At 36.7% G+C, this 12,059-nt stretch overlaps 1 protein-coding gene across 1 annotated transcript; it reads right to left on the reverse strand.

Moving 5' to 3' along the window:
* Window positions 1-4,438: 4,438 nt before the first annotated feature.
* Window positions 4,439-7,430, reverse strand: LOC124636559. Its single transcript, XM_047172693.1, has 4 exons — window positions 7,329-7,430; window positions 6,148-6,294; window positions 4,932-5,097; window positions 4,439-4,587 (listed from the first exon to the last, which is right to left on the reverse strand). Exons 1-4 carry the CDS (start codon window positions 7,428-7,430, stop codon window positions 4,439-4,441), a joined length of 564 nt encoding a protein of 187 aa, XP_047028649.1.
* Window positions 7,431-12,059: the final 4,629 nt, after the last annotated feature.

A 12,059-nucleotide genomic window follows, 5' to 3' on the forward strand; every position in this document is an offset into this window, starting at 1 on the left:
ACTAAAGGTCGAAGCCGAGGTCGAGCGCAGATCCTCCCTACCACCGCAAGAAGACCCCGACGATCCCTTGCCTCCCGTCACTCCAGACGAAGTGGCAGAGATCATCAAACGTCTCAAACCCCGTAAAGCTCCGGGCCCAGATAGAATAACCAATAAAGTTTTCAAAATCCTACCCGCTTCCCTCGTAATGCTCATGACCGCGATCTTCAATTGCGCCATGACCCATAACCTGTACCCACAGGCATGGAAAGAGGCAACCGTAATCGGTATTCCCAAACCCGGTAAACCAAAATCAGACCCGTCCAGCTATCGCCCTATCAGTTTACTCAATGTGTTCGGCAAGATCTACGAGATACTTATCTATAAGCGTCTCAAAGATTACGTCGAAGCAAAGAGTCTTATTCCATTAGAACAGTTTGGTTTTCGAACCCATCACTCTTGTGTCCAACAAGTCCACCGCATCGTGGAAGGTGTGAGCCACGGATTCCAACGTGGCCAACTCACCGGTACGATTCTCTTCGATATAGCAAAGGCATTCGACAAAGTCTGGCACAAAGGCTTGATTTACAAGCTTTACCAACTCGGTGTCCCAGACCGTCTCGTCGTCATCTTACGAGACTTTTTGTCGAATCGCACCTTTCGCTATCGCATAGACGGCACTCTTTCTTCGGCCCACCCTATAAAAGCTGGCGTCCCACAAGGCTCGGTACTCTCCCCCATCCTCTTCACGCTATACACTAGCGATATTCCTAAGAACAAGCATGTTCAATTAGCCCTATTCGCCGACGACACGGCAATCTACTGCTCAGGCCGCAGCCCAGCCGCCATAGTGAGACATCTCCAAGCCTATTGCAACACCCTAGGTGTCTGGACTAGGCTATGGAGAATCGAACTCCACCCCGACAAAAGCCAGGCCATACTCTTTTCGAGCCCTCGCCGTAGGCTTCCCCCCGCGCCCCCGTCAGTCACCATGTTTGGTAGGCCGATTCCTTGGAAGGAGCATGCCAAATATCTAGGTGTAATCTTAGACCAGCGCCTCTCATTCGCCGAGCACATACGTAAGGTGCGCTCTAGGGCAGCCTTTGTGTACGGCAGATTGCACTTCTTGCTCAATTCAAAGAGCAAATTATCTCTTAAATGCAAGTTACGCCTCTACGTATCGTGCATACGCCCCGTCATGATGTATGCTTGCCCTGTGTTCGCACAGGCAAGCCATCGCCGCCTTCACAGAATGCAGGCCCTTCAAAACCGTGCTTTACGGAAAATCACAGGAGCTCCCTATTATGTTCGAAATGAGATTCTTCATCTCGACTTAAAAATCCCTACCATCCGCCAGTATATGAAGCGTGCCGCCATACGGTACTTCGAACGCGCTGAGAAACACGATAACTCACTTATCGTGTCAGCCAGTAATTATACTCCCTCCCGCATCAGTAGGATTCGCCGCCCTAGGCATGCCCTTCTAGAACCTGACGATGAGATAACTGTCCTCCAAGAGAGTAGTAAACTCACTAGCACCCTACACAAACACAAACCGCGTTCGTACAAACCTCGCCGCCGAGGTCCGCCGCGACGTCCCGTTCTCTGTCCTCCCGACCCTTGCTCATCGAGCCAGCCCGCGAGCTGAGCCAGTAGCTTTAAATTCCCCATTTAATAATAATGATCATATGATCCAGCCTGTCCCTTTGCTGCCTCCCCAGCGACGCCCTAAGCCGAGGTCCGACCCCACAGGGGGTACCCTTAGCGCAGTCGCTTAGTTTATAAGTTGTTTTACGCCCCTGGCTGGAGGCCTTAAATTCTAGGCATCCACAGGGAAAAGTCCGGTTAAGCAGTACACGGCCTCCTAGGCTGAACTGCGAGATGCCATACCAAAAAAAAAAAAAAAAAAAAAAAAAAAAAAAAAAAAAAAAAGTACGTGAAAAATCTGATAAATTGTGTATGCTCATCAAACAATTCTAACCAAGTACCAAACAACAGCCAGAATTCCAAAAGAGCTCGTCAATTGTTTTCGCCCTTGATCACAAAATCTGCTGAAAAGCGAACAGCGTCTGCATTGCTTATTCATTATAAACTTCGGACAATAAACTTATTTAATTCACGACAATGAGCCTGAACTCAACAAAAAGAAACTTTCTCTACAAAAAACCTTCAGAACAAACTTTTGATTCTCAATTAATTGATACAATTTACATTTGGAAAATTGAAGATACAAAAGAAATACCAATGAAAGATTAGTTAATTGAATTAGAAGAACGATAATGATTGACTTTGTTCATAACGAAAACCAATTTATGTGCTACGGTTAATAACTCAAAATCAATTAATTTGATTATTGGTATTTTAAATGTCATTTTCAAACTGTATTTTTAGATTTATTTGATTTTCGCAACAAACGCATTTTGCAAGTTTCTTTGATGTTGAACCTGAGTTAGTCTAGACTCTATTTAAGAATAATTAATTCCCTTGAATTGTGAATGATGTAAGGTTAATTTAGACTTGGTTTGAGCTTAGAAGTTCAGGTACTTGGGTACTCCATTACTGGCAGTCATTAATAAGTTTCTTCTATTCAACATACTAACAATTTATAACGTCAGTAACTTGTGAACAGTTCTTCATCATCATTGATTGGATTAATTAGTTGTAACTGTTTGTTATTTGAATCAATTTCACTTTGAAATTTTATTTAAAACTAGCTGATCCCGTGAACTTCATATCGTTTAAACCTTCCCTGGACTTCTAGGAACATTTTAAAACCAAAATAATCCAAATCACTCCAGACATTCTCGAGTTTCAGTCCAGACTAAGGTGATCTTCACACTGCCCCGCATCACGCTGCATCTTGCGTGTTGACGCACCTACGCGCGTTCCTGCGGGAGTGCAGATCTGCATCATCGTGCGGGTTTTTCACGCATTCACGCGCGTAGGTGCGTTTTGTAAATTCACGCACAGCGAGTTCCATTTTCAAATATACACGTCACGCCCATTCAAAATCACGCGCGGCATTGCGGGATTCAGTGTGTCATACCTTGCGTCTCGCCCCGCACCTACGCGCGGGGGTGCGTGTTTCTCCGCATGTATGTGCGTGATCCGCATGAAGGCGCGTGGATGCATTTTCAGTGTGTTGGACTATGCGTGTTTTCCATACAAACGGAGATATTTCCATACAACGAAAAAAAACGCATCCACGCACTACGTTGCATCATGCGGGGCAGTGTGATAATCGCCTAACGAACAGCAATTCATTTTTAGGGTTCTGTACCCAAAGGGCAAAACGGGACCCTATTGTTTTCGCTCCTCTGTCTGTCCGTCCGTCCATCAGTCACCAGGCTGTATCTCATGAACCGTGATAGTTACAGAGTTGAAATTTTCACAGACGATGTGTTTCTGTTGCCGCTATAACAACAAATACTACTGAAAACTAGAATAAAATAAATATTTTGGGGGGCTCCCATACAACGGAAAGGTACGGAACCCTTCTTGCGCGAGTCCGACTCTCGCTTGGCCGGTTTCAATAAATGAGAAGATTATAATTCAAAAATTCTAAGTAAATGCAAAGACATCTAACAACAACTATGATGTGATGAATACATTCATCAGAAAATGTATCAAACCTTTAAGATAACTCTTAAGTAAAAGAGGCACGCAGCAACAGGAAAAGCATTTTAATTCCAAAACCTCCCCATTATTATGAATATTCACAGTAACTGACCCTTACATAATTAAAAAGCGTTATTTTATCGTACTTTAATTACAATCTATCCTTTACTTTCTTTTAATAATATTTTCATTAACATTGTATACACACTGTACCTTTATTTAGGCTACAGGGTGTTTATAAAGCTGAGAGCCCAGAAATACATTCCCATCCCCTTTATAAAAGTAATTTACGAAGTTGCTATCACCCAGCATAATTTAACTGTTTACAGGCTTTGTGAGAGAAGCAATAATACTGGGTTAAAAGTTCATACTTTTTCATAAAGTTAATAAAAAATGTACGAAGAACAGTCTTTAAAGCTGTTAATATTATTTCTCTTCATTATTCCCGAGTTTAATTATTATCTTTACTACGCTTTTGTCGTAGCTTTGGTTTTTAAGACGTGGTTATTGTTTTAGGTTAATTAAAGAAATGATCTTGAGATATTTCGTACATAATATATTATTTTTGGTCACGTCGATGGGATAGTTATCTTCTACGCTTCAACTACTTTTGTCCTGCATATAGGTACACGCGATAATCGCAATCAGGTCAAAAGTTAAATACCAATTTGAGCAATGACGACGACGAGCGTATACTCACGACAAAACCCGCTAGTATAAAAACGCTCAGATCACAAAACTGGATAAAACAACACGTAGGTACAGTAACTTTTAAATATTATTCTCCAAAAAAAAAAACAATGGTACATAATTGAAACGATTCACTCTGAAGATGTACGTATCACGCCCAACTCGGATTTCTGCTCTGCGCATCGTTGGAAGGTAATGAAGGTGTTGGCATTACTGTCGAAGGCTGAGGGGGTCCCGGAGGTGGGCTTTGCACCAATGATCTGAATGTGTATATTACTATCACATCATGGCACAAAACCGCTGGAAAAATTAAAAAAAAAACGTTTTAAAAATATAGCTATAGGGACCTATTTGGCTTGAACATCATAAAGGAACCTTCAGTTACATAAAATGCGAATTTAAAAATTTGACAAATTTTACTGGTAATTTAGGGGGTATTATAAAGAGTTGTGACCCCCAAAAAATACTGGTTATTGGCAAAATTCATCAGTTTATTCTCAACACATTGTAATAATTGCATTGAAGTTGTTAGAAAATGCTCTAAGATTTGAGGTTTGCACATTTACAACACCTTATACACATTCTTATTTCAAGACATCTACAATTCTAAATAATATGCAGTTGATAGTAGTAGTGGAACTTACTAAATATACTCAAGGATTGGATTGCAAACATGAGTGACAGCAAGAAATGCACTGTCAGAAACCCAGTTCGTATGAAATATATTCCTCCGATCAGTCCCAAAACAGTATTGTACGCGGCCAGTAATACACATAACCATAGTGCTAATTCTAAGGCCAATACTTTTATCTGAAACAAAAAAAACTATTAGTTATGCTCCACTTCACTATAGAGATTATTCCACTCTGGTGAGTTGGTTCAACAAAATTTGTGGAATTTTAAATCTTTTAACGTCGTAGGTATGCATAAAGAGTTTGATTGTTAAGTAATCATTTTTCGCAGAATGAAAAAATTAAATATGAAAAATGTACATGGAACTGGGAATGTTTTGAAACCATAGAAACCTAGGTACATCAGGATTTGCCTAAATGCTTTTAAATAAAGTACAACAATAACTGAAAGTAATAAACTACTTTACATATTTTTAAGCTTATGAAAAGGAAAACAAACCTCCCCAAAGGTTAAAGTAGCATATTCTTCCAAGAACATTAAAAATATGTCGACGAAAATAAAAAAAATAATCAAAGGGTAAATAAAATATTTTCATAACATAAGGCCATCCAAATTTCTACCTTCGGTCCCAAATCCGAATAGAGATTTCAAAGATATTTTAAGATAACCACCGATGTTGATATTGTATTGTAAACGAGTGTATGCCGAAGGCAAATTGAAGTTTCTCAAAGAAAACTTACGCACATATTTCCTTTTGTACTCTACGAGCCCAAAGCGGGGATCTAAAGGTAGGTTTATGATAAAATCGGAATCCCTTAAATGTCTTTTGTTGATCTTGAGTACTATGACAGAATCGTTCGGTTTTATTGTCAAAAGCTTCCTTTTGGATTCTTTGGAAAAATAAAACGAGCAAAATTTTGTGCCGCTCCAAATATCGACGTGAATTGTACTGTACATTGTGAAGGTGGTTGAAAGTGCGTATTGTTCGATTCTATTCGGATAAACACATTTTGCCAATTCATGACATTGGAAAAACGGATTTTAATCACAGACGGTCTCAAGTACCGGTGGGGGAGAACGTGGCTAAGTTATAGCAGGGATCAATCGATATAAGATTTTAAAATCTTGACACGATTGGTCCGTGGATTGGTGACAATCTACTTATGTATATTATAACAAGTTCTTCCGTGTGTTTGTTTTAGATAAATTAAAAACTAGATCACGTACCTCTAAGGCTCCTAAGAATAATAGTATTCCGTTAATAATTTGAAATGGTATAACTATTAGTACCATCAATTGGATTATACTTGACCATTTTCCTTTACTGTGAATGAATACTAATAAATAGATGCCTAAGTAACAAAACAGGGACAGCTGAAAAAAAAATATATTATGATAAATACTTATAAACCCTCTTATTTACCTAAAAAGTCAAAGCAAAAGATTATGTCTCTGAAGTATTGTACAACAGTGAAATTATAGTTTAAGGTAAAATCCGGATAGTTGCCTCAGTGGGATACTTGCCGCAGTTTCGAATACTATGTTACAAACGTTAGGGACACCAACACTTTACTATAATTGTAAGTACCCCTCCCGCAGTCCTCAGTGCCATGTCAATCGTTATTGTTGACCCACAGGTTTCATCCGTGCGAGCGATGTTCCGCGGTGAAACTTCGACAGGCGTTGAAACCATGTATATTGGTAAATCATTTGTATTCAATATTTTTTTACTAATTGTGATTTCAGTACACTTTTGTTCCTTTACGTGCATACGACTTTAAATTATACTGTTAATTACATTTTATTGCAAAATATTTTTTAATTATTTTGCAAATTAAAAGGGCAAGTAGAGGGCCTGAAAGAGGACATGAAGCAGAAGGGAGTGGATGTAAGTATGACATCTGACAGAAAGGAATGGAAGAAAAAGACATGTTGCACCGACCCCAAATGACTTGGGAACAGGGCAGGAAGATGATGATGACTATCCGCAAGAGAAGACAATTATCCTTCATGTGAGAGGTCAAATTTACAGATTCATTCAAAACCTTTAGTAATTATGTTTAATATAATAGGATAATATGATGGTTCAAAGACCTATGTTTTGATACACATGTTGCATTATTCCTATTAAGTACATACTCGTATTTCTTCATTATATTGCTTTTTTGAAAAGTGAGGCAACTATCCGGGTTCCCTACTAGCCATTTTCTCGCGGTTTCACCCGCCTCCCGTGGGAACTACTGACCTTACCGGGATAAAATACAGCCTATGTTACTGGAGAAGAGAGAAGCTTTCAAACAGTGAAATATTTTTTCAAATGGGTTCAGTTGTTTTGGAGATTTCAGGGTACAACATTAACTAACGTTTTCTTCTTTTTTATATTAGTATAAATTTCCTTGAATACTTACAAGTTTCAGCCAACCAATACAAATAACTGCGTCTCGGAGAGCTTTCCTCCTAAACTGCAGTTCACAAGCGCTTAAAGGCCTAACAGACGTGCAAACGTACATTTTCTTGTGAACTCATGGACCCAATTTTATTCTGAACTCTCTGTAAGTTACAATTTTGTATTAAAAAACACTTTTCTTGGATTTTGAACAAAAATTTTGGGTGTCATTATGACATTTTATGTCGTTATTTTGATTATTGTGACGGTTTCGTCATAGATTTTTAATCTTTGGGAATTTTTACCTTTTTATTCAAAAAGGAGGATTCCATACTTATTGCGCGCGGCAATACCTACAAGTGTGGCGAAATTGAATAACAAAGAAAATATTACTAAAAATATATGATAAGATAAAATTCGTTTATTCCCATAAAATATGGTACGTAGAGGTGTTACATTTGAAAAAAGAGATGTTATATATAATAATATAAATGTAGATAAATAGTGATAAAAAAATATAATTAGTTAGTAAATATATTATTCCAACTATCACCATCAAATTATAACATCGTCTCATTAAGTTCACTAATCACCAATCAAATTCAAAACGTTATAACTTGAAAACTGATGGAACTTAGAGCTACATCAATTTATTTTCTGATGTTTCATAGACCATAATAGAAAACTATCACAAACAGCACTTTTATCGTGCAAACGATGCATCATATGCATGCTCGTATCGAGCTAATTGCAACTGCAAAAGGCCGTGTCTGCTTACTCGTACACCGTGAAGAAAAATACATTAAAACACAACAATCCGTTGTTTTAAAACCGCACAATGTACGGAGTAATTTAAACATTGGCAACACAGCTGGTCTACTGTTTTGGTATTCCTTCAACGAAGTATTCAGTTTATGTAGTGAGCAACAGTTTGGAGTAACACGTAACCTACACAATTGGACAAAAATCAACTAAAAATTTAGACGGATGTTAGTATCGATTTATTATAGATATATTCCTGATAAAAAGTGCAAAAGACATTGCGTGGCGAGAATTTAAATAATAAATACAAGTCAGCTGAACGCTCAACATTCTCAATTAAAAAGAGCAATTTCTTTCAAAGCAAACAAAATAACCATAATTAAAGCAACACTCTTTATTTTTATACTCCATTAAACTTTTTAAAGCTGAATATTAAATACAAAACTAATTGGTCTTAATTTCAATAATGTCAGCGTTTTGCATAGCTTAAAAACTCGCCACCTGAACTGAGAACTAATTTAACTTAACCAAACTAAACGAAATTGTTAAGTTTCATGTTGCGAAGTCAGCTACTATAGAATGTACTATCTTTCCATTCGATTTCTTTTACGACCAACAACATAGTGATTAGATTATTTTATATGCATTTGCTGCAGTGTAGTAGTCAATAAAATGCTGGTAATTTTTGCTTGGAAAACGAAAAGGTTATGCAAAATGGATACTTCGAACGATTTTGTATCGATTTTGTAATCGTAACCATATCTTTACTGCTTTTATAACGTGATTAAATTTTATCGATGTAATTGTGTTACTAAATAGATTGTTATTAAAGTTTTCTAGAGGTACCAAATGGTAGTTTAGGTTTACACCTACTATACTTTGAATATTATGTTCAGTAGGCACTTATAAAATCAAGTCCATGAAAGGAAAAAATCTAATAAAAAATATCGACTTCGAGAATAAATTAGGACCCAATGAAAATTTAACTTTCGTCAGTTCGGAAATTATTTTGCTCTTCCAATTATTATTTCACGAAGTACCATTCAATGTCAAAATAATATCGCAACAAAAAGTAATTTCATATTCGAATGACGACTTGAAGTTATAAAAAACTTGGAAAAGTCACCGCGTATCATAAATATCTTTTTATTTCGATATTAAAAAGTTAGTAGAGGAAAAAATACAAGTTATTTAATATGTTCGCGGACCTTTTCTTGTAGTAGGCCACTTCGAGATTTCTTTGTTATTTCAGAATTGATATGCTAAAACATTCAATGAGAGACAGGCTTTGCTAAATGAAAGTCAAAGTAAAAAGGAAAAATAGACCTATACTTATATACATTTACTAGCTGTTTTCCCGCGGCTTTACCCGCGTTTACTTCGTTAACTTCTTCCCTTGCCAGTGTAAAATATAGCCTATGTTACTCGATAAGAGTGTAACTTTCCGACAGCGACAGAATTTTTCAAATTCTGTAGATTCGGAGTGTTTATAAAACAAAAAAAAATATTTCCTTTTTATTTTATTACTACATATAAAACTGAAGATTTTGTTCGTTTGCACACATCTCGCAGGAACTGGTCCATTTTGAGAAATTCTTTAGGCATTTTTATCCAGATGTGCGAAGTTCCCAACCGGATGAAACCGCTGGCAGAACCTAGTGTCAACGTAAATGGTATTCGATACCAATACAAAATTATATCACTCACTCACTTTAAAAGCGCATTAAATGAATTAAAATCACATAAAGCCTTCGTCAAAGTGAGAAACGACATGAAAATGTACCAAATTGGTAATAAAGCTGGCAAATGCAGTTTTTATTTTACTTCAAAGTAATTTAAGTAATTAACCGGGCGGGTAACAAGGCCCTCGGCAGTCAATCAATTAAAACGTCAAATGGAAGCACAGGATAGTTCAGAAGACAGTGGTCAAGATTTATTTTTCATTCATTTTTCCGCTGTAAATATCTTTTACAAGGAAGGGAATCTTTTAAAAGGAATCTAGGAAATTCTTTTGGTTTGTTAGATCATTTTAGGTAATATTTTTACAAACACATATTTCGAATTATTTGTACGGGTGTTATTACTTCTTGGAAAACATTCAACAGAAAAAAAGGGAAACAAAAAGTAAAATAAAAAAGATATTACAAAAAGTAACGCGCCTACTTCGCGTGATTATTCTCGGAATCCTTCGAAAAAACTTTCATTCGACGGATTTATTTCAGTATCTATCCCCGAAATCACCTATATCAGTAAAAACATTTTCAAAATGAAACCGAAAACATCCCAACACTGACGTCTGGCGTAAACATCTCAGTCACTAAGATTATTTTTATGACGCACTTCGGGGCTCCCGGTCTATAATATTTTTACCACAATTTCGCTTTCCGTTCGGATACTCTGAACGTTTATGGGCTCCAATTTAATTTACGATATAGAGCTGTACAAACAGAAATAAACATGTTTTTTTTTTTTATCCAGCGACATTTTAACGAGTTGTTACTCTAGTCCGGTTCGATCATTTCGGGAATGGTTTAAACACTCCATTTTGCGTCCGATTTGTTATTCGGAATTAATTAAATTTGGTTAGTTTACTGTGGTTTAGCATTGATTGTTTAAATGTAACATATTTTTGTGATTACATTATATTGCTAGTACCAACAGAAACTGTTGAATTTGGAACAAATAGTTAACAATGGGTCGTTAATCACCCAGGCTTTTTAGGTTGTACTGAACTTTAACCTAGTTCATCATTCGAGCAAAATACAGGTAGACAAAACTAAAATTATCGACAGATATTTACATTTACATATAACTTAGTAGGCCAACCCTCCAAGGTGAGCAAGCAGGATATTATTTATGAATAATTCAATACTTCCTCACAACTTTGCCAAAGGCAAAACACATTCATGGAACTCGCTAATACTTGTACAAATATATGTCACATAGGGACACAAATCAAAGTGGCCTGGCTATTCATAATAATCATCAAAGCTAACTGATTCTACGAAGGTATTCCGTGTTCAAATATTAGGGTGTGTTTGCACCTCGAGAACGGCTAGACAGATGATGATTTTTGAACGTCAAGTTTGAACCAAGTGTGCAAATACTTATTCCATCATAACCTGTCTAATACAAGTAGCTATATATCTCGTGAAAACTCCTTTGTAGACCCGGATAGAAGGTGAGCCTATAGCTTTTCTTAATGGTTAGGCAATCTAAGTTCCTGAGATTTAGCTCGTTCAAGCAAACAAACTAACTCATCAGTTTTATGACTAAAAACCACTTCACTGTCCACGGTGCAGACACAATAGTTAAACAATCGGTATGTTTGACATTTGACTCATGGGACAGAAAAGTTGTTATGTATTTTAAGAGTGTACAAAGAAGAATGAAAAAAATAAATTGAATCCAAATATTATTTTTCTTCAAAAAAATATTCATGTTTTAACCCTAGTAACGCGCCTTTATGTAGTTCATATACACGTAAAAGTCTTCTTAGTTTCTGAAAAGGTTGTTCACGCGTCTCGTTAAGGAAATTCTTAGGTAATTCAATTAGCCGTGTTTGCGGTTTCTGTGTCGCAATGTGTACTAAAGGTATGTGGTATTTACTAGATGGTTTCTGTGAGATATGTTTATTAAAATAAGCTCAAAATTACAAGGCCTGATAATGTTTATTTGTGCTTGGTAATTATAAGTATGTATTGAGAGATGCTACTAAATAAACAGAAGGAAAATCAATTTAGTATTTTTACTTGACCCAAGAAATGAGCCAGAGACCTCATGTTGTACCTATAGTTTCATACCCCGTGCAAGGTCCAGTAAACCCTTATAGATTTTTAAATAAAGAAATAATAACAGAAGACAACCAAGCAAAGTAAAATCGTAGTTGAGTAGAGCTACTTCGTTCGAATTCGATTCCAAAATATTCACCAACAATAAAACCGAGATGTCCCAATATTACTGCATACCAATTTCAACAAAATTAATGTAA

This window comes from Helicoverpa zea, chromosome 14 (genome assembly GCF_022581195.2).
Source record: "Helicoverpa zea isolate HzStark_Cry1AcR chromosome 14, ilHelZeax1.1, whole genome shotgun sequence".
NCBI classification, from domain to species: Eukaryota; Metazoa; Arthropoda; class Insecta; order Lepidoptera; family Noctuidae; genus Helicoverpa; species Helicoverpa zea.

Bases quoted from the DNA above. Each gene is read 5' to 3' on its own strand.
- LOC124636559 (XM_047172693.1), bottom strand. From the start codon at position 7,430: ATGTACGTTTGCACGTCTGTTAGGCCTTTAAGCGCTTGTGAACTGCAG. The intron at 5,098-6,147 runs GTACGTGATCTA...TTTTTGTTTCAG, and splicing joins TATTCTTAGGAGCCTTAGAG to ATAAAAGTATTGGCCTTAGA. The intron at 4,588-4,931 runs GTAAGTTCCACT...TAATTTTTCCAG, and splicing joins CCAATCCTTGAGTATATTTA to CGGTTTTGTGCCATGATGTG.